Source organism: Pleurodeles waltl, chromosome 1_1, assembly GCF_031143425.1.
Source record: "Pleurodeles waltl isolate 20211129_DDA chromosome 1_1, aPleWal1.hap1.20221129, whole genome shotgun sequence".
NCBI lineage: Eukaryota > Metazoa > Chordata > Amphibia > Caudata > Salamandridae > Pleurodeles > Pleurodeles waltl.
The window spans coordinates 836,385,398-836,408,164 of NC_090436.1; the positions used below are offsets into that span (position 1 = coordinate 836,385,398).

Here is a 22,767-nt window from a genome sequence, read left to right on the forward strand (position 1 = left end):
CTTTTACCTACACAGCACCCTGCTCTAGGGGATACCCAGGGCACACATTAAGGGTGACTTATATGTAGAAAAAGGGGAGCTCTATGCTTGGCAGGTACTTTTAAATGCCAAGTCGAGGTGGCAGTGAAACTGCCCACACAGGCCTAGCAATGGTAGGCCTGAGACAAGGAAAAGGGGCTACTTAAGTGGGTGGCACAATCCGTGCTGCAGGTCCACTAGTAGCATTTAATCTATAGGCCCTAGGCACCTGGAGTGCACATTACTGGGGACTTATAAGTAGATTAAATAGTTCAATCAGGTATGATCCAAAGTTACCATGTTTACAGAGAGAGAGCATATGCACTTTAGCACTGGTTAGCAGTGGTAAAGTGCGCAGAGTCTAAAAACCAGCAAAAACAGTATCCACAAGTGGAGGGAGGCAGGCAAAAAGTTAGGGGTGACTACCCTAAGGCTGTCAGGTCTAACACTGCCCATTACTATAAACTTCCCCCAACTTCCCCCCAAGCTGGCATAAATCTATAATCTTTTCCAGAGTATAAATGAGTCCCAGAATTTGTGGTTGGGCTCAAATTTCCAGTGGTCTGGAACAACTACTCACCAGCTGCAGGTTTAGATTTACTAGCATGGAAACCTTTTTGTTGGTAAATCCTTTGGCGAGTGCCTACCCACCTTTTCTGAATTAAAAGATGAAAAATGCCCAAAAATTCAATTTTCTCTGTGCACGTGTAAAAGGACTGTTATTGAACTAGGCCATTTTGCTTCTGATTAAAAATATATATTTCACGTGATAATCGACATTTCCACTGCATTTATGCTGTGGATTGTCAGCCTTGGTGATAATGCAAACACATAAATGTAGTGCAGCAGGACTACTTTGAAATACGGGGCCAACTCACAACGGGATATAGAAGTACGTCAAATTGTACTACTGTAGTACTACTTCCCGTACTCGTAAATGCTGTTACTAATAGCACCCTAATATTTATGAGGTTTCCAATGCGTACTCCTGGTGATTCTTGCGAGTCCACAATAACTCAACTACCCATTCAGGAAAACCGCTACCCTATGTTTCGAATTTTTAAAACAATAGATTTCCGAATCCCCTTTGGACATTATATTTCGGAAATTACTCATACAAGGGGTCCTGCATTCATCCTATAGTTCCTACATGACATTGGAGTATACTGGAGATGTCGGCCTTCAATGTGCATCTCAGTTATACAGTTTAGAGCAAGGAGAACACAGTCAACAAGATATGGAAGTTCAACCATCAGTATACAATGTACAGTAGAAGACTAGAGTGTTATATTTCTTTTGCGTAAAATCAGTTTTTTTTGCATGTTTTGATGCGAATGTAGCTATTCCCATTCTACAAACACAGGCATTTATCAGATCGTATTGCAATACTCTTGTCCTCCACATTTCGTAAATGAAGTTAAAAATGTGTTTTATCTTTACAGGGTTATGCACAATACTCTGTCCTGTTCTACGGATATTACAACAATGTAAGGACAGTTGGCTGGCTTCAGTTCCGCTTACCCCTCTCCTATCTTCTAGTGGGACTTGGAACTCTTGCTTATAGTTTCATGGTGGTAATCAGAACGTGAGTATTCAGGAGACATATTACATTTTAGAACAAAATTTTGATGTGTGCACAGAAGACAAGCTACATCTCAGAAGATGAAAGCAACTGCAGAAGATTCAATAAAATGCCACGTTTTTGTTACTTATCGAAAATAGGTAAATTGTGGATGCTCACTAATGAGGCTAGGACCATGCCAGGAGATCCAAAAGCTGAAACTGCTGAAACTAGCCATGCTCCCTTCCTCTCCTCACTCTACCTCTCTCTTTCCAAACACTCATTCCTTCTCTCCTCTCCCACTCGGATCTCTTTCTCTCTTCTTCCTTCCCTCCCATCCTTCCCTCCATTTCTCTTTCTCTCTCTCTCTCTCTTGTAAGCCCTTGTGCCTGCTGCAGTTATCCTCCGGAGCTGTGACAGAGGTTGCAGCAGCGGGCCTTGGCTTTCAAAATCGATTTAAGATATCCCCAGCCAACTGGGGAAATGCCTTCTCTGCATCCAATAACTCCATCCTCCAATTCATGAGTAATTAGCGTGGAATATACTTTATTATTCAGTGCTAGATCCACAGAATAGTCTAAACCTTTCTAGATTTAAGTGAAAGTACTACATAAGTACTTAACAATTATGAAACTAATCCAGTCAGTACTAAAGAGAAACAAGGAGAGAGGAAAAAAGAAAGAGATGGCGAAATAGAATGAGAGAGACTGCAAAAGTGAAACTGAGATAGAATGATAAAATAGGGGGTGAAAGAAAAAAGCGTGGGCAGGGGCGGCTCCTACATGATGGTGGAGGAACGTCGCCCCCCGCCAGTGGCAGCAGCTGCAAACCTTTTCAAGAAAACAATAATAAAAGGTGTTTATTATTGTTTTCTTGAAAAGGGGCGGGCCACAGGCTGTGATGAGCATTTGGGGGGACTGCACAGAGCACTCCCCTCAGAGCACCTGTGTGTTTGGCCAGCCATCTCGGGCCGTTCAAACACACATGCTCAGTGGGCTCTCTCCAGCCTGGCAACATAGTTGCTGGGCTGGAGAGAGTCTGCACAGTCTCCCAGTCTGCCTGGGAGCATCCTGATGCTGCTTTGGGCAGCGTCAGGATTGGCGCAGAGTAGGCTGGGAGTCTGTGACTACAGAGGCGCAGATGGATCGGCGGCAGCAACAGCGGCAGCAGTAAGTGTTTTTAAAAATATGTTTTATTTAATTATTTAATTTGATCCCCGACCCCTATTTCCCCTCTGCCCTGCGTGCTGCCCTTCCCCACCCCTTCTGCTAGTCATGAGCTGCAACTGGGCATGGGGTGGCATAAAGAGGTAGAGACACGACCAAAGAGTGGGAAAAGTGTGTCTATTCACCAACACAGAATCAATTTAAAGACCACAGTAGTAAAATTATCCTCTACATGCCTGACGTACAAGGAAATAAACTCTTTAATAAAAGTGCATGTTGAAAAAATGTCCACTTCTATATGGACAGGAGACTTTTAAAAAAATTGTTACTTTTAAAGAATGCATAGTGACAATTATACGGTTATCTTCATTATACTCATTCCTCAAATCTGCCAGTTTCTGGTTAAATGCATGCCTAGAGACCAAAGTGTCTGATAACATTATAATTCAACTAAAACTACATATCCCTGGTGGCAACCGGGTTTCAAAGTTATATGCAAAGTTATTTGAAATGCCAGATTGTGAAATTAGTTCTAATAAGATTTCGTTTCCAAATTGTGTGTTTATCACAGGTTATAAAATGCTATAGAAATTCAGTCAGCCAATGGGGCCAATATGCCTTGTTTTTTGGGTGCTGTGTTGAATGTGCTAATCTACATAATAGTTATCGTCTGAACTTCCATACCACAAGTTGTAACTGGTTGACTCATAACATTGAAAATTACCTCAGTAGCTACTATTGCTCTCTGATCTGATCACTAATCCCAAGCCAAGTCGATGGTCTCCTTCTGCTCAGACTGATTACTTTTTAGGTCGAGCGTATGACCTCTTGTATACTTATAAGCATACTTCTTTTGTGGGCTTCCAGCTTTTTAATTTGTTAGTTTCAGAGTCATTTAAAAATCATTGCTTGATAGTGGTCAGTCATGCCTCTTTGTGCCCCCTTCTTCTGTGTGTGAGCAGGGACCAACTACTGTATAATTACGCTTTGTCCTGCTTACCTGTTCTGTAAGAGACTTTTTTTTACCTTGTTTCCTGCTCCTGTCCAGGGAAGCTTCCCTTTACATTTGCAGAGCATTCTTTCTCTGAGCTTAGGTGTTAACCCCTTCTGTGCCGCGGACGTAGTGGTTACGTCCTGCGGCACAGTGCTGCTGTGCCGAGGACGTAACCACTACGTCCTCGGCACACAGCCCAGAGGGAGCGCTCTCGCTCCCTCTGTGGGGTTCCCCCCCACCCCCCCAAGTCAGGGATGGAAGGGGAAGCCCTTCCCCTCCCACCCCCGACCCCCCCCAACCCCCCCTGTGACGTCAGCGCGCGAGCGCGCGCTGATTAGTCACAGGGTCTCCCCCATCGCGCTGGAAGCAGAGCTTCCAGCGCGATTGAAAAAGAAATGCTTTTGCATTTCTTTTTCAATCCCATGGGGGAGGCCCCGAGAGGCTTCAAAGGGAAGGAAATGTATTTCCTTCCCTTTGAAGTCTCTCACAGGTTTCAAAAGCTGGATTGCTTGCAATCCGGCTTTTGAAACCCCACTAGACACCAGGGATTTTTTTTTTTTTCTTGAAATTGGCAAAAGGGAGCGACCCCTTGGGCAAGGGTCGCTCCCAGGGGGGCATTTTTTAAGGAAGGCCTTTTCTGCCCCCCCTGGGGGCAGATTGGCCTATTATTAGGCCGATCTGCCCCCAGGGGGGGCAGAAACCTCTAGGCACCAGGGACCATTTTTTTTTTTTTTTTTTTTTTGTGATGAATTCTTTTTTTTTAGGTGGGGAGCGATCCCTTAGGCAAGGGTCGCTCCCCTACGGGGCAATATATATTTAGGCCATTTCTGCCCCCCTTGGGGGCAGATTGGCCTATTTTGATAAGGCCAATCTGCCCCCAAGGGGGGCAGAAACCATTAGACACCAGGGAGTTTGTTTTTGCGGGCGAATGTCACGCAACAAAGCGACCCCTTTGGCAAGGGTCGCTCCCAGGGGGGGCAATTTTTTGGGAAGGCCTTTTCTGCCCCCCCTGGGGGCAGATCGGCCTATTATTAGGCCGATCTGCCCCCAGGGGGGGAAGAAACCTCTAGGCGCCAGGGCAATTTTTTTTTTTGTGTTTTTTTTTTTTGTTCTTTTTTTTTTTTTAGAGATGGGGAGCGACCCATCAGGCAAGGGTCGCTCCCCTGGGGGGCAAATTGTATTTAGACCATTTCTGCCCCCCTGGGGGCAGATTGGCCGATTTTAGGTCAATCTGCCCCCAAGGGGGCAGAAACCACTAGGCACCGGGGATTTGTTTTTTGGCGCCAATGTCACGCAGGGGGAGCGACCCCGTAGGCAAGGGTCGCTCCCGGGGGGGGGGGTGGGGGGGCAAATTTATTTTAGGCCATTTCTGCCCCCCCCGGGGGACAGATCGGCCTATTATTAGGCCGAACTGCCCCCGGGGGGGGGGGCAGAACACTCTAGGCGCCAGGGCAATTTTTTTTTTGTGTTTTTTTTTTTTGTTGTTTCTTTTTTTAGAGATGGGGAGCGACCCATCAGGCAAGGGTCGCTCCCCTGGGGGGGCAAATTGTATTTAGACCATTTCTGCCCCCCTGGGGGCAGATTGGCCAATTTTAGGTCAATCTGCCCCCAAGGGGGCAGAAACCACAAGGCACCGGGGATTTGTTTTTTGGCGCCAATGTCACGCAGGGGGAGCGACCCCGTAGGCAAGGGTCGCTCCCGGGGGGGGGGGGGGGGGGTGCCGGTTGGGGGGGCAAATTTATTTTAGGCCATTTCTGCCCCCCCCGGGGGACAGATCGGCCTATTATTAGGCCGAACTGCCCCCGGGGGGGGGGCAGAACACTCTAGGCGCCAGGGCAATTTTTTTTTGGTGTTTTTTTTTTTTGTTGTTTCTTTTTTTAGAGATGGGGAGCGACCCATCAGGCAAGGGTCGCTCCCCTGGGGGGGCAAATTGTATTTAGACCATTTCTGCCCCCCTGGGGGCAGATTGGCCAATTTTGGGTCAATCTGCCCCCAAGGGGGCAGAAACCACAAGGCACCGGGGATTTGTTATTTGGCGCCAATGTCACGCAGGGGGAGCGACCCCGTAGGCAAGGGTCGCTCCCGGGGGGGGGGGGTGGGGGTTGGGGGGGCAAATTTATTTTAGGCCATTTCTGCCCCCCCGGGGGACAGATCGGCCTATTTTTAGGCCGAACTGCCCCCAGGAGGGGGCAGAACACTCTAGGCGCCAGGGCAATTTTTTTTTTGTGTTTTTTTTTTTGTTGTTTCTTTTTTTAGAGATGGGGAGCGACCCATCAGGCATGGGTCACTCCCCTGGGGGGGGCAAATTGTATTTAGACCATTTCTGCCCCCCTGGGGGCAGATTGGCCAATTTTAGGTCAATCTGCCCCCTAGGGGGCAGAAACCACTAGGCACCGGGGATTTGTTTTTTGGCGCCAATGTCACGCAGGGGGAGCGACCCCGTAGGCAAGGGTCGCTCCCGGGGGGGGGGTGGAGGTTGGGGGGGCAAATTTATTTTAGGCCATTTCTGCCCCCCCGGGGGACAGACCGGCCTATTATTAGGCCGAACTGCCCCCGGGGGGGGGCAGAACACTCTAGGCGCCAGGGCAATTTTTTTTTTGTGTTTTTTTTTTTGTTGTTTCTTTTTTTAGAGATGGGGAGCGACCCATCAGGCAAGGGTCGCTCCCCTGGGGGGGCAAATTGTATTTAGACCATTTCTGCCCCCCTGGGGGCAGATTGGCCAATTTTAGGTCAATCTGCCCCCAAGGGGGCAGAAACCACTAGGCACCGGGGATTTGTTTTTTGGCGCCAATGTCACGCAGGGGGAGCGACCCCGTAGGCAAGGGTCGCTCCCGGGGGGGCGGTGGGGGTTGGGGGGGCAAATTTATTTTAGGCCATTTCTGCCCCCCCGGGGGACAGATCGGCCTATTATTAGGCCGAACTGCCCCCGGGGGGGGCAGAACACTCTAGGCGCCAGGGCAATTTTTTTTTTGTGTTTTTTTTTTTGTTGTTTCTTTTTTTAGAGATGGGGAGCGACCCATCAGGCAAGGGTCGCTCCCCTGGGGGGGCAAATTGTATTTAGACCATTTCTGCCCCCCTGGGGGCAGATTGGCCAATTTTTAGGCCGAACTGCCCCCGGGGGGGGGGGGGGGGGCAGAACACTCTAGGCGCCAGGGCAATTTTTTTTTTTGTTTTTTTTTTTGTTGTTTCTTTTTTTAGAGATGGGGAGCGACCCAATCTGCCCCCCTTGGGGGCAGATTGGCTGAGTTTAGGTCAACCTGCCCCTAAGGGGGCAGAAACCACTAGGCACCGGGGATTTGTTTTTTGGTGCCAATGTCACGCAGGGGGAGCGACCCCGTAGGCAAGGGTCGCTCCCGGCGGGGGAGGGTGGGGGTTGGGGGGGCAAATTAATTTTAGGGCATTTCTGCCCCCCCCCCCCCTGGGGCCGGCTGAGCTACAGGCCAAACACCACAGGTAGGCACCTTGCAAAAAACACCTCTGTTTTCTGTGAAAAAATATGTTGTGTCCACGTTGTGTTTTGGGCCATTTCCTTTTGTGGGCGCTAGGCCTACCCACAGAAGTGATGTACCATTTTTATCGAGAGACTTAGGGGAACGCTGGGTGGAAGGAAATTTGTGGCTCCTCTCAGATTCCAGAACTTTCTGTCACCGAAATGAGAGGAAAAAGTGTTTTTTGGGCCAAATTTTGATGCTTGCAAAGGATTCTGGGTAACATAACCTGGTCAGAGCCCCGCAAGTCACCCCATCTTGGATTCCCCTGGGTTTCTAGTTTTCAAAAATGCACTGTTTTGCTAGGTTTCCTCAGGTGTCGGCTGAGCTACAGGCCAAAATCCACAGGTAGGCACTGCTTTTTATAAAAAAATGTGATGTGTCCACGTTGTGTTTTGGGCCCTTTCCTTTCGTGGGCGCTAGTCCTACCCACACAAGTGAGGTATCATTTTTATCGGGAGACTTGGGGGAACGCTGGGTAGAAGGAAATTTGTGGCTCCTCTCAGATTCCAGAACTTTCTGCCACAGAAATGTGAGTAACATGTGTATTTTTAGCCAAATTTTGAGGTTTGCAAAGGATTCTGGGTAACAGAACCTGGTTCGAGCCCCGCAAGTCACCCCTCCTTGGATTCCCCTAGGTCTCTAGTTTTCAGAAATGTACAGGTTTGGTAGGTTTCCCTAGGTGGCAGCTGAGCTAGAGGCCAAAATCTCCAGGTAGTCACTTTGCTAAAAACAGCTCTGTTTTCTGTGATGTGTCCACGTTGTGTTTTGGGGCATATCCTGTCGCGGGCGCTAGGCCTACCCACACAAGTGAGGTATCATTTTTATCGGGAGACGTGGGGGAACGCTGGGTGGAAGGAAATTTGTGGCTCCTCTCAGATTCCAGAACTTTCTGCCACAGAAATGTGAGGAACATGTGTTTTTTTAGCCAAATTTTGAGATTTGCAAAGGATTCTGGGTAACAGAACCTGGTCCGAGCCCCGCAAGTCACCCCTCCTTGGATTCCCCTAGGTCTCTAGTTTTCAGAAATGCACAGGTTTGGTAGGTTTCCCTAGGTGGCGGCTGAGCTAGAGGCCAAAATCTACAGGTAGTCACTTTGCTAAAAACAGCTCTGTTTTCTGTGATATGTCCACGTTGTGTTTTGGGGCATATCCTGTCGCGGGCGCTAGGCCTACCCACACAAGTGAGGTATCATTTTTATCGGGAGACTTGGGGGAACGCTGGGTAGAAGGAAATTTGTGGCTCCTCTCAGATTCCAGAACTTTCTGCCACAGAAATGTGAGTAACATGTGTATTTTTAGCCAAATTTTGAGGTTTGCAAAGGATTCTGGGTAACAGAACCTGGTCCGAGCCCCGCAAGTCACCCCTCCTTGGATTCCCCTAGGTCTCTAGTTTTCAGAAATGCACAGGTTTGGTAGGTTTCCCTAGGTGCCGGCTGAGCTAGAGGCCAAAATCTACAGGTAGGCACTTTGCAAAAAACACCTCTGTTTTTTTCCAAAATTTAGGATGTGTCCACGTTGCGCTTTGGGGTGTTTCCTGTCGCCGGCGCTAGGCCTACCCACGCAAGTGAGGTATCATTTTTATTGGGAGACTTGGGGGAACGCTGGGTGGAAGGAAATTTGTAGCTCCTCTCAGATTCCAGAACTTTCTGCCACAGAAATGTGAGGGACATGTGTTTTTTTAGCCAAATTTTGAGGTTTGCAAAGGATTCTGGGTAACAGAACCTGGTCCGAGCCACACAAGTCACCCCTCCTTGGATTCCCCTAGGTCTCTAGTTTTCAGAAATGTACAGGTTTGGTAGGTTTCCCTAGGTGCCGGCTGAGCTAGAGGCCAAAATCTACAGGTAGTCACTTTGCTAAAAACAGCTCTGTTTTCTGTGATATGTCCACGTTGTGTTTTGGGGCATATCCTGTCGCGGGCGCTAGGCCTACCCACACAAGTGAGGTATCATTTTTATCGGGAGACGTGGGGGAACGCTGGGTGGAAGGAAATTTGTGGCTCCTCTCAGATTCCAGAACTTTCTGCCACAGAAATGTGAGGAACATGTGTTTTTTTAGCCAAATTTTGAGATTTGCAAAGGATTCTGGGTAACAGAACCTGGTCCGAGCCCCGCAAGTCACCCCTCCTTGGATTCCCCTAGGTCTCTAGTTTTCAGAAATGCACAGGTTTGGTAGGTTTCCCTAGGTGGCGGCTGAGCTAGAGGCCAAAATCTACAGGTAGTCACTTTGCTAAAAACAGCTCTGTTTTCTATGATATGTCCACGTTGTGTTTTGGGGCATATCCTGTCGCGGGCGCTAGGCCTACCCACACAAGTGAGGTATCATTTTTATCGGGAGACGTGGGGGAACGCTGGGTGGAAGGAAATTTGTGGCTCCTCTCAGATTCCAGAACTTTCTGCCACAGAAATGTGAGGAACATATGTTTTTTTAGCCAAATTTTGAGGTTTGCAAAGGATTCTGGGTAACAGAACCTGGTCCGAGCCCCGCAAGTCACCCCTCCTTGGATTCCCCTAGGTCTCTAGTTTTCAGAAATGCACAGGTTTGGTAGGTTTCCCTAGGTGGCGGCTGAGCTAGAGGCCAAAATCTACAGGTAGTCACTTTGCTAAAAACAGCTCTGTTTTCTGTGATATGTCCATGTTGTGTTTTGGGGCATATCCTGTCGCGGGCGCTAGGCCTACCCACACAAGTGAGGTATCATTTTTATCGGGAGACATGGGGGAACGCTGGGTGGAAGGAAATTTGTGGCTCCTCTCAGATTCCAGAACTTTCTGCCACAGAAATATGTGGAACATGTGTTTTTTTAGCCAAATTTTGAGGTTTGCAAAGGATTCTGGGTAACAGAACCTGGTCCGAGCCCCGCAAGTCACCCCTCCTTGGATTCCCCTAGGTCTCTAGTTTTCAGAAATGCACAGGTTTGGTAGGTTTCCCTAGGTGGCGGCTGAGCTAGAGGCCAAAATCTACAGGTAGTCACTTTGCGAAAAACAGCTCTGTTTTCTGTGATATGTCCACGTTGTGTTTTGGGGCATATCCTGTCGCGGGCGCTAGGCCTACCCACACAAGTGAGGTATCATTTTTATCGGGAGACGTGGGGGAACGCTGGGTGGAAGGAAATTTGTGGCTCCTCTCAGATTCCAGAACTTTCTGCCACAGAAATGTGAGGAACATGTGTTTTTTTAGCGAAATTTTGAGGTTTGCAAAGGATTCTGGGTAACAGAACCTGGTCCGAGCCCCGCAAGTCACCCCTCCTTGGATTCCCCTAGGTCTCTAGTTTTCAGAAATGTACAGGTTTGGTAGGTTTCCCTAGGTGGCGGCTGAGCTAGAGGCCAAAATCTACAGGTAGTCACTTTGCTAAAAACAGCTCTGTTTTCTGTGATATGTCCACGTTGTGTTTTGGGGCATATCCTGTCGCGGGCGCTAGGCCTACCCACACAAGTGAGGTATCATTTTTATCGGGAGACGTGGGGGAACGCTGGGTGGAAGGAAATTTGTGGCTCCTCTCAGATTCCAGAACTTTCTGCCACAGAAATGTGAGGAACATGTGTTTTTTTAGCCAAATTTTGAGGTTTGCAAAGGATTCTGGGTAACAGAACCTGGTCCGAGCCCCGCAAGTCACCCCTCCTTGGATTCCCCTAGGTCTCTAGTTTTCAGAAATGCACAGGTTTGGTAGGTTTCCCTAGGTGGCGGCTGAGCTAGAGGCCAAAATCTACAGGTAGTCACTTTGCTAAAAACAGCTCTGTTTTCTGTGATATGTCCACGTTGTGTTTTGGGGCATATCCTGTTGCGGGCGCTAGGCCTACCCACACAAGTGAGGTATCATTTTTATCGGGAGACATGGGGGAACGCTGGGTGGAAGGAAATTTGTGGCTCCTCTCAGATTCCAGAACTTTCTGCCACAGAAATGTGAGGAACATGTGTTTTTTTAGCCAAATTTTGAGGTTTGCAAAGGATTCTGGGTAACAGAACCTGGTCCGAGCCCCGCAAGTCACCCCTCCTTGGATTCCCCTAGGTCTCTAGTTTTCAGAAATGCACAGGTTTGGTAGGTTTCCCTAGGTGGCGGCTGAGCTAGAGGCCAAAATCTACAGGTAGTCACTTTGCTAAAAACAGCTCTGTTTTCTGTGATATGTCCACGTTGTGTTTTGGGGCATATCCTGTCGCGGGCGCTAGGCCTACCCACACAAGTGCGGTATCATTTTTATCGGGAGACGTGGGGGAACGCTGGGTGGAAGGAAATTTGTGGCTCCTCTCAGATTCCAGAACTTTCTGCCACAGAAATGTGAGGAACATGTGTTTTTTTAGCCAAATTTTGAGTTTTGCAAAGGATTCTGGGTAACAGAACCTGGTCCGAGCCCCGCAAGTCACCCCTCCTTGGATTCCCCTAGGTCTCTAGTTTTCAGAAATGCACAGGTTTGGTAGGTTTCCCTAGGTGGCGGCTGAGCTAGAGGCCAAAATCTACAGGTAGTCACTTTGCTAAAAACAGCTCTGTTTTCTGTGATATGTCCACTTTGTGTTTTGGGGTATATCCTGTCGCGGGCGCTAGGCCTACCCACACAAGTGAGGTATCATTTTTATCGGGAGACGTGGGGGAACGCTGGGTGGAAGGAAATTTGTGGCTCCTCTCAGATTCCAGAACTTTCTGCCACAGAAATGTGAGGAACATGTGTTTTTTTAGCCAAATTTTGAGGTTTGCAAAGGATTCTGGGTAACAGAACCTGGTCCGAGCCACACAAGTCACCCCTCCTTGGATTCCCCTAGGTCTCTAGTTTTCAGAAATGCACAGGTTTGGTAGGTTTCCCTAGGTGGCGGCTGAGCTAGAGGCCAAAATCTACAGGTAGTCACTTTGCTAAAAACAGCTCTGTTTTCTGTGATGTGTCCACGTTGTGTTTTGGGGCATATCCTGTCGCGGGTGCTAGGCCTACCCACACAAGTGAGGTATCATTTTTATCGGGAGACGTGGGGGAACGCTGGGTGGAAGGAAATTTGTGGCTCCTCTCAGATTCCATAACTTTCTGCCACAGAAATGTGAGGAACATGTGTTTTTTTAGCCAAATTTTGAGGTTTGCAAAGGATTCTGGGTAACAGAACCTGGTCCGAGCCACACAAGTCACCCCTCCTTGGATTCCCCTAGGTCTCTAGTTTACAGAAATGCACAGGTTTGGTAGGTTTCCCTAGGTGGCGGCTGAGCTAGAGGCCAAAATCTACAGGTAGTCACTTTGCTAAAAACAGCTCTGTTTTCTGTGATGTGTCCATGTTGTGTTTTGGGGTATATCCTGTCGCGGGTGCTAGGCCTACCCACACAAGTGAGGTACCATTTTTATCGGGAGACTTGGGGGAACATAGATTAGCAAAACAAGTACTATTGCCCCTTGTCTTTCTCTACATTTTTTCCTTCCAAATATAGGAGTGTGTGTAAAAAAGACATCTATTTGAGAAATTCCCTGTAATTCACGTGCTACTATGGTCACCCCGGAATTCAGAGATGTGCAAATAACCACTGCTCCTCAACACCTTATCTTGTGCCCTTTTTGGAAATGCAAAGGTTTTCTTGATAGCAATTTTTTACTCCTTATATTTCAGCAAATGAATTGCTGTATACCCGGTATAGAATGAAAACGCACTGCAGGGTGCAGCTCATTTATTGGCTCTGGGTTCCTCGGGTTCTTGATGAACCTACAAGCCCTATATATCCCCGCAACCAGAGGAGTCCAGCAGACGTAACGGTATATTGCTTTCGATAATCTGACATTGCAGGGAAAAGTTACAGAGTAAAACGTAGAGAAAAATTTATGGTTTTTTCACCTCAATTTCAATATTTTTCTTTTTCAGCTGTTATTTTCTGTAGGAAACCCTTGTAGGATCTACACAAATGACCCCTTGCTGAATTCAGAATTTTGTCTACTTTTCAGAAATGTTTAGGTTTCTGGGATCCAGCATTGGTTTCATGACCATTCCTGTCACTGACTGGAAGGAGGCTGAAAGCACAAAAAATTGCACAAATGGGGTATGCCCCAGTAAAATGCCAAAATTGTGTTGAAAAATTGGGTTTTCTGATTCAAGTCTGCCTGTTCCTGAAAGCTGGGAAGCTGCTGAGTTTAGCACCGCAAACCCTTTGTTGATGCCATTTTCAGGGGAAAAACCACAAGCCTTCTTCTGCAGCCACTTTTTCTAATTTTTTTGAAAAAAACGAAATTTTCACTGTATTTTGGCCAATTTCTTGGCCTCCTTCAAGGGAACCCACAAAGTCTGGGTACCTCTAGAATCCCTAGGATGTTGGAAAAAAAGGACGCAAATTTGGCTTGGTTAGCTTATGTGGACAAAAAGTTATGAGGGCCTAAGCGCGAACTGCCCCAAATAGGCAAAAAAAGGCCCGGCACAGGAGGGGGAAAAGGCCTGGCAGCGAAGGGGTTAAACAAGGTTATAAATCAGGTTGTTATCTTGGTCACATTTGGTCTCTGTGTGCTGAGAGGAAGGGCGGAGGATCGTTTATAATTGCTTATAGCCGAGGCACCCAGCTCTAGCAGGGCTCCACAATCCTTAGAGACAGTGGCTACTTCAGCGCCATACTGGATCCCACTTGCAGCTTCATCAGTGCACCTCAGTTTACACATGCCAAGCCCTCAGCTGTGCTAGTGCCAGTAACCCCACACACGCTGTCTGCCAGGGCACCTCAGTTCCTGCAGTCAGTACACTTTGCTACTCCAGTTCTGGGACCTCTGGGGAAACTCCATCAGTGCACCGCAGTTCACACACTCCAAGCCCTCAGCCGTGCCAGTGCCAGGAAAACCACACATGCTGCCTGCCAGAGCATCTCAGTTCTTGAAGTCAGTACACTTTGCTGCTCCAGTACTGGGACCTCGGGTGCAGTTCCATCAGTGCACCGCAGTTCACACACTCCAAGCCCTCAGCCGAGTGAGTGCCAGGAAAACCACACATACTGCCTACCAGAGCACCTCAGTTTCTGCAGTCAGTACACTTTGCTGCTCCAGTACTGGGACCTCGGGCACAGTTTGATCAGTGCACCACAGTTCACACACTCCAAGCCCTCAGCCGTGCCACTAAAATCACAAACGCTGTCTGTCAGAGCACCTCAGTTTTTGCTGTCAGTACACACTGCTGCTCCAGTACTGGGACCTCAGGCGCAGCTCCATCAGTGCCCCGCAGTTCACACACTCCAAGCCCTCAGCCATGCCAGGAACCCCACACATGCTGCCTGCTAAGTCACCTCAGTTCTTGCAGTCAGTACACTTTACTGCTCCAGTACTGGGACCTCTGGCACAGCTCCATCAGTGCACCGCAGTTCACACACTCCAGGCCCTTAGCCGTACCAGTAAAACCACACACGCTGTGTGCCAGAGCACCTCAGTTCTTTCAGTCAGTACACTCTGCTGCTCCAGTACTGGGACCTCCGCCACAGCTCCATCAGTGCACCGCAGTTCACACACTCCAAGCCTCCAGCTGTTCAAGTGCCAGGAAAACCACACATGCTGCCTTCCAGAGCACCTCAGTTCTTGCAGTCACTGCACTCCACTGCTCCACTACTGGGACCTCGGGCACCGCAGTTCACATACTCCTGTTGTGTAGGTTCTCATTATCCTAATGAGGCTACCGGATTTGGGCGGCAGAATCACCTGAATTGTACGGTACTGAGTGCAATCCCACACCATGTGACACATGTCAGCCTAATCTGGGTTGTCTGACTAACTAGCAGCACCTAATCTCTGCCCTAGAGCAGGGATGATTGTGGCAACCGGGTGCATGACAAGAAAGAATCCTCAGGAGAATTGTGGTCGATCAATCTCACCCCTTTCTCTCAGTTACATTAGTTTCACACAAACAAAGACAAACAGAGGCAGAATATAGTTCAATACAGGTTTATTGAAGTAACTGCATCTTAGATAAAATGGCATGTGTTGCAATAACTAGGATGGTAAAACACAATAGAAGCAAGATTGTGACAAGGAGAGTGAAACACAAAAACAGTCCTACCATATTGTCACTAGGAGTGATATATATCTTTCCTACCTAAGCTATGTTAGAGCACAGCGTGATAAGCCCTAATCTGCACTTCAGGTTTTACCCCTGGGAAGATATCATCCCCTATACCTGAGCAGGAAGGCTGTTGTCTGAAAAGACACCATCCCCATATAGGCCAGGTATTCGGTAGTCTTATCAAGCAGCAGTCTCGAAGACGATCAGCAATCAGCATGCAGCCGTGGCCATCTGGCTGGAATCTCCCTCTAATGTGTATGGGACAGAGAAGTGTTTTATAATAAAACAACTGATGTTCTAGGAAAATTTCCCCACATAAGGATGTGTATGTTTGTGTGAATGTCGGAGGCACAGGGTACCACTTTTTCTGGCAATCCTATCTGACTGCAGCCTTGAGGAAAGCACAAAGTGAAATGAATGCAATACTAAGAATGTGATGCTTTCCTATGCGAAATGTAACTGGGCAAAGTGCACACTGCAGTGCTAGTTTGCTAAACTATCATGTATAAATATGGCTAAAATAGTTCCACAACACCCTCCCCTTGCTGGTTCAAAAGGTGGTTCAAAGCCTAAAATAAAACCTATTTATAAAAGGATATAAACATGAATGTCAATCGTGAGAAGTTGAAAGACATTTGAGCATGGAGAGAAAAGAAGATAATTTAAAACTTCAGTAGTGACGCCAATAAAACCAAATCCAAAAGTCAGTTTCATTTTTAAAATCGCTAATTACGTCTGGGACAAATGAAGACAGGAAACGTTCCACTTCGGCAGGTGGTAAAATATCCAAATCATTGCCAAAGAAAACCATAGAGCAATCTTGTTCCAAAGTCTAAGCTCCAGCTGAGGCAGCAGCATTCCGTGTTGAGACCAATGTTGAGTTAAGAATTGCATTATCCACAAAGGACAACTCATAGATAGCTTCTCGTAGCAAACGCAACCTCAATGCACAAGTCTGGTAATGAGCCCTCAAAAAGAACATCAACAGATCAGCATCCAATGAAAGTGAGTGCAGTGCAGAAAGACAAACTTTCATGCACACTCAAAGAGGCACCAAAGGCATAGAAACACGGGCTGCACACAATCCAAAACCGGTCTGAATGACAGAGACCAGTCCCACTCCAGTTCTTTCAGGAGTGGTGCTCCGAAATACTGCATAATGAGTTCATGACATAGTTGCACTGGTGGAAGTGCTTTCAGTCCTCCTTGTTGAGAAGGGAGAGCCATTGCGCAGAAAAAGTAGCAACAGCAAGATACCACCTATTATAGGCAAAGTAATTGGAAATCCCCTGAAAATACTCAAAAATATTGAGTGTATGGCTGAAGGTACAAAGCCAAATATAAAGGAGAAGGTATGAACTAAATCAGAACCTACAGCCTTAAAGAAATGCGCAATTACAGTAGTGCTGGATGCGCTGAATATTCGTCCCATGAGTTCACCAAAGTGTCTCAGAAAGTTTGTACTTAAAAGGGACTAAGGGGGTCATTCTGACCCTGACGGGCGGCGGAGGCCGCCCGCCAGAGTTCCCCCCTCCGAAATACCGCTCCGCGGTCGAAAGACCGTGGAGGGTATTCTAAGTTTTTCCCTGGGCTGGCGGGCGGTCGCCAAAAGACCGCCCGCCAGCCCAGGGAAAAACTCCCTTCCCACGAGGATGCCTGCTCGTAATCGAGCCGGCGGAGTGGGAAGGTGCGACGGGTGCTGTTGCACCCGTCGAGTATTTCACTGTCTGCCAAGCAGACAGTGAAATACTTGTAGGGGCCCTCTTACGGGGGCCCCTGCAGTGCCCATGCCAGAGGCATGGGCACTGCAGGGGCCCCCAGGGGCCCCGCGACCCCCCCTACCACCATCCGGTTCCCGGCGGGCGGACCGCCGGGAACTGGATGGCGGTAGGGGGGGTCGGAATCCCCTCGGCGGCGCAGCTAGCTGCGCCGCCTTGGAGGATTCCAAAGGGCGGCGGTACACTGGCGGGAGACCGCCAGTGTTGCCGGTCTGACCACGGCTTTACCGCTGCGGTCGGAATGCCCTTGGGAGCACCGCCGGCCTGTCGGCGGTGCTCCCGCGGTCCTCCAACCCGGCGGTCATTGACCGCCAGGGTTGGAATGACCCCCTAAATCTCTGCAGATGACCTCGCAACTTGAAGTGCATAGGTCTTGCATGCAGATGTAAGCGCCCCATGTTTTTGAAACAATAAAGCCTTGAGTCTGCTCAATGTGTCAAAATTCACATCAGAAGTAGCAATATGAGGCCAAATTTCGGCTACTTCAGTTGTTTGTGTAGGGGGAAAGAGGGCTTTCCCGCAACTGGTGACAATTTGGGAGACCAAAATAACATAAGCTATTCCGGCTCACATTCCACCACAGCTCTCACTGTTAAGGAGCACATAGCTACCATTTGAGAGTCCCTAGAATGCAGGTTTAATCAAGGGGACTGAAACTTCCTTCAGATAACAAAACAAGGTCACTGCTGAGGCATTACATGCCCCGTGCAAGGACAGCTGTTTACAAACCATTGAATGGCTTACAGAAGTCTCACATTCACTACCGCTAAGAAAGACCTCTTACATGCCACTGAAACATTTGTACGAAAAGGGAAGCTCCCACACCTTGTGTATACAATATAATTGTCTCCCAGTCTTTCATATCTGCCTACTGGAATGCGTTTCAAACAGGATGTAAATTGAAGTGTTGAAATGAGGAGATTAATAACCCCATGTATCAACCATTCAGCCGAAGGTATTTCACCCACAGTAAATGGCAACTTTTCTAATTTCTCTATGTTTGGCATGACATAAGTCACTTCCTTCTTAGCCATTATCTGTTGTTGTCGCATTAAATTAAATGTTGAAAATATGTCCCTTGTACTAACATGTTGATAGGAAAGGCGACCTGCTTTCAGTGTTTGTAGTGTCCAACCTAACTGAATAATGGACCTTAGCTGACTCGGTCCATGGTGTAAAGATGACATCTCACTCTGTACTATATCTATTGCAGAAGATACAATGCTGTTAAAAGTGTATATCCGGTCGGACAAGGTGTTAATACCATTATCTAAAATGGCTAATGCTTTCTGTAAATTTTCCTGATCTATTTGCCTTAACAGGGCAGCCGCTTCTTGTTGGGAGAGTTTACAAATTTAATTATATACTGCATATAAGAAGCATTTTCTGCGTTGTCTTCTGGGGCCTAACAGGAAATCCTGCAAATCTGTATTGTTAGATAGGAGACTGAGGTGTTCTTTAACAGCATTTAATGAGGAACTTTTTAACCGTTGCTGGCATAGTTTTCCTCCACTATATGTTATCGCTATACCGAGTGTTCTGAGGACACGTAGTGAGGGTCTGGCCTATTTGTTTTAATCAATCAATCAATCAATCAAAAAAAATTATAGAGCGCGCTACTCACCGTGAGGGTCTCAAGGCGCTTGGGGGGGGCAAAGGTGGGGGGGGCAAGGAGGGTCCCTGTTCGAACAACCATGTCTTGAGGTTCTTTCTGAAGAGCAGGAGGTCTTTGGTTTTGCAGAGGTTGGTGGGGAGGGAGTTCCAGGTTTTGGGGGCGAGGTAGGAGAAGGACCTGCCTCCTGTGGTGGTGCGTTGGATGTGGGGGACTGTGGCTAGGGCGAGGTCGGCTGATCGGAGGTTGCGGGTGGGAGTGTGGAAGTTTACTCTGTTGTTGAGGTAGGTTGGGCCGGTGTTGTGGAGGGATTTATGTGCGTGGATGAGGATCTTGAAAGTGATTCTCTTGTCTATGGGGAGCCAGCGAAGGGATGTGAGGTGTGGTGAGATTCGTTCGTGGCGGGGGAGGCCAAGGACGAGGCGTGCAGCTGTGTTCTGGATTCTCTGGAGTTTGCTTTTGAGTTTGAGTGTGGTGCCGGCGTAGAAGGCATTACCGTAGTCTAGTCTGCTGCTGATGATTGCACGGGTGACTGTCTTCCTGGTCTCTGGGGGAATCCATTTGAAGGATTTTTTTAGAGTGCGGAGTGTGTGGAAGCAGGAGGAGGTTAGAGCATTGATTTGCTGTGTCATGGAGAGGGAGGGGTCTAGGATGATGCTGAGGTTGCGTGCGTGGTTTGCGGGGTGGGTGCGGGGCGGAGGGCGGTGGGCCACCAGGAGTCGTCCCATATGGTTTTGTTGGGGCCGAAGATGATGATCTCGGTTTTGTTGGAGTTAAGCTTGAGGTGGTTAGTTGTCATCCAGTTGGCGGTGTCGAGGAGAGCAGCGTGTAGGTTGGTTTTGGCGGTGGTGGGGTTGCAGGTGAGGGAGAGGATGAGTTGGGTGTCATCTGCGTAGGAGAGGATAGTGATTCCGTGTGATCGGAGGATGTTGGCTAGGGGGATCATGTAAATGTTGAAGAGTGTGGGGCTGAGGGAGGACCCTTGGGGGACTCCGCAGATGATCTTGGTGCAGTGGAGTGGAAAGGTGGAAGGTGGATTCTCTGGGTCCAGTCGGTGAGGAAGGAGGTGAGCCAGTCTAAGGCTTTGTGGCAAATTCCTATGTTGTGGAGCCTTGTGCGGAGTGTGTGGTGGCAGACAGTGTCAAAGGCTGCGGAGAGGTCTAGGAGGATGAGTGCGACGGTCTCGCCTTTGTCAACTTTGGTCCTGATGTCGTCAGTGCATGCGATGAGGGCGTTTTCCGTGCTGTGGTTCTTACGGAACCCGGATTGTGAGGGGTCAAGAGTGCTGTTTTCTTCGAGGAAGTGGGATAGGAGGGCGTTGACTAGTTTCTTGGCAATCTTAGCCGGGAAAGGGAGCAGGGAGATGGGGCGATAGTTGGAGAGGGTCTCCGGGTCGGCTTTGTTTTTTTTTAGGAGAGCGGTGATTTCTGCGTGCTTCCAGGGGTTTGGGTAGGTGGCGGAGTTGAAAGAGGAGTTGATTATGTCACGGAGTATGGGGGTGATGGTTGGGCTGGCTTTGTTGTAGATGCGATGTGGGCAGGGGTCAGAGGGGTATCCGGAGTGGATGGAGTTCATGGTTTTTTCGGTTTCTTCGTGTGTGGCGGGGGCCCAGGTGGTGAGTGTGGTGGGGGGGTCATGAGTGGGGGTTGAGTTGGGTGAGTGAGGGGTGTGTGTGGTGGGTGTGTTTGGTATGAAGCTGTTGTGGATGTCCAGGATTTTGTGGTGGAAGTGGTTGGAGAGGGCGTCACATAGGGGCTGTGTGTGTGAGGGGTCTATGTTGCTGGCTTTGGGTTTGGCTAGTTCATTAATGATGGTGAAGAGTTCTTTGCTGTTTTGAGAGTTGTTGTCAAGGCGTGTCTTGTAGTGATCTCTTTTGACGGTGCGTATGAGTTGGTGATGGGTGCGAATGGTGGCTTTGAGGGTGGAGAAGTTGGTTGTAAATGGTTCTTGTTGCCATATTTTCTCCGCTTGGCGGCATTTGCTCTTGGAGTCTTGGAGTTCGGGATGAACCATGGGGCGTTCTTGATGTTGCGGGTGGCGATGTGTTTTCTGAGGGGGGCTAGTGTGTCTGCGCAGGTAGTGATCCATTTTGAGAGGTTGTGTGTTCCTGTGTTGAGGTCGTTGGTGTGGGGGGGGTTGTGAGCCAGTTGGGAGTTCAGGCGTTCTGTAGGGATCTTGTCCCACATGCAGTAGGGTGTGGTGTGTTGATGGTGGTGTGTGGGGGGTTTGGTGAAGGAAAAATGGACGCAGTGGTGGTCAGTCCAGAGGAGTTCGGTGGTGTGGGTGTAGACTATGTGTTGGCTTGAGGTGAAAATTGCATCGAGCGTGTGTCCTGCTGTGTGGGTGGGTGCGGTGACCAGTTGTTTGAGCCCGAGGTTGATGAGGTTGTCTATGAGGGAGGTAGAGTTGTGGTCTTGTAGATTCTCCAAGTGAAAGTTGAAATCACTGAGGAGGATGTAGTCTGTGGAGGTGAGGGCGTGTGAGCTGATGGTGTCGGCGATAGTGTCGCAGAAGGCGGGGCGTGGTCCTGGTGGTCTGTAGATTAGTGTACCTCTGAGAGTGGAGTTGTTGTTAATGTGCATTAGGAAGTGCATGTGTTCTGTGTTGTCGATAGTGTCTTGGGAGCTGGTGGTGACTTTGATGGTGTCCCTGTGTAGAATGGCGATGCCACCCCCATGGAGTTTACAAAACGTGTATGGCACCCATTGGTGTCTACTGGCCACAATAACCACCCACCAGGACGTGAAAGTGATGTGTTTGATGTTCCATTCCGGACCCATTTATCGAGCTGATCTGCAGATGCTTTTATATACTTTGGCCATTTCTAAAGTTTGCAGGGGCAGGAATACTGGGAACATTCAATTCCTTAATTTTTGCCAATCCTAAACAACTTGTTTGTTGTACAGTTTCATTTAAAAATATTATTTGAACTGGTATCAGGCATGCTCTGAAAAAAGCTTCTTTTCCTCTTATTTGCCAATTTTTAGTTCCCCACACACTTTTCGATTCTATCGACTTCAACCTCCATTCATAACCTTCTATAGCTAACCGGGAAACAAAAGAATCAGAATAAATTAATTTTGTATCAGTCAATAAAACATGTTGACTTTACAATATTGGCAATTCGAAATAATATGATTCTGCATTTTTAACATTGTGCCCAGAGAAATATGCAACCTTTTCGGTATACGTTTTGGAACTCCCCACTGGTGGAGTCGGACAGTGTTCCCACTGTGTATAGTTAAAAATTGTCTTTGGGTACTTGGTCTGTGAATAAAGTAATGTCCATAATAATTATAACAGAACATATCTCTATCATTTTCTTTGGATTGATAAACATCATCATTTTCAAATACAGTAAAATATTTGAAGTCAGACATCATAGAATCAACTGTTTTCACATTCCAATCATCATAAACTACTCCAGTGTAGTTACATAGTTCATGGAAAGTTTGAATACATATGGAATTTGAATGACCTCCTTCGAGCCATATAAATCAAATAATACTTTATCTCAAACAATCCCATCAGGATTTGGTATAGCAGAAATGTTCACTAAGGGCAAGCCTCCGAGGACTTTATGAGAGGAAAAATGTGATTTTAAGATCTAATCTACCAGTTCAACTGTAGAGCGTTCAGGAAGGTACTGACCATGCATGAGTAAGAAGAAAACAATGACAAACCCAGTCCAAAGGAGGAAGACAAGTACAGTTAATAAAAACCATAGATAGTTCCAAGGAAAAATGAAATAGTTAATTTTGAGCCAAATTATCCAATTATCAGCTTAAGTGCTCTTGACAGTTCAGTTGCAGTAGAGGCAGAGGAGACAGTAAAAGTGTAATTGATATCGCAAAATATCCAGAAGCAGCATTGTGCAAAAATTGGAGCCGTGTTGGAAAGAGGAGCACTTGTAGAAGTCTTCTTCTGTGGTTCATAGTAGACTATGCCATCCGTTTGTGCAGAATTTGAATAGAATCGATCAATATTGTTGGTGTTACTTGTAGAAGAAGAAGTTAGTGGAACCAATAAAAGATCATTTTCCACCCTCCTCAAGCTCGGAGAGGTGTCACCATTGCTGCTTAAAACCTTTACTCTAGTAGGAGTCCGCTAGGTCTGCTGTGCAGGAACAGCCATATGGTGTAGCTTGACATTGTCAATGGAGACA

The 22,767-nt window shown here is 47.9% G+C and overlaps 1 protein-coding gene across 1 annotated transcript in view; it reads left to right on the forward strand.

Moving 5' to 3' along the window:
* The window catches only part of TMC1 (transmembrane channel like 1), a 372,520-nt gene that overhangs the window by 233,419 nt on the left and 116,334 nt on the right, over positions 1 to 22,767 (forward strand). The window contains exon 8 of the mRNA XM_069242288.1: positions 1,461 to 1,603. Coding sequence (XP_069098389.1) covers positions 1,461 to 1,603 — 143 coding nt within the window. The remainder of the gene's footprint in view (positions 1 to 1,460; positions 1,604 to 22,767) is intronic.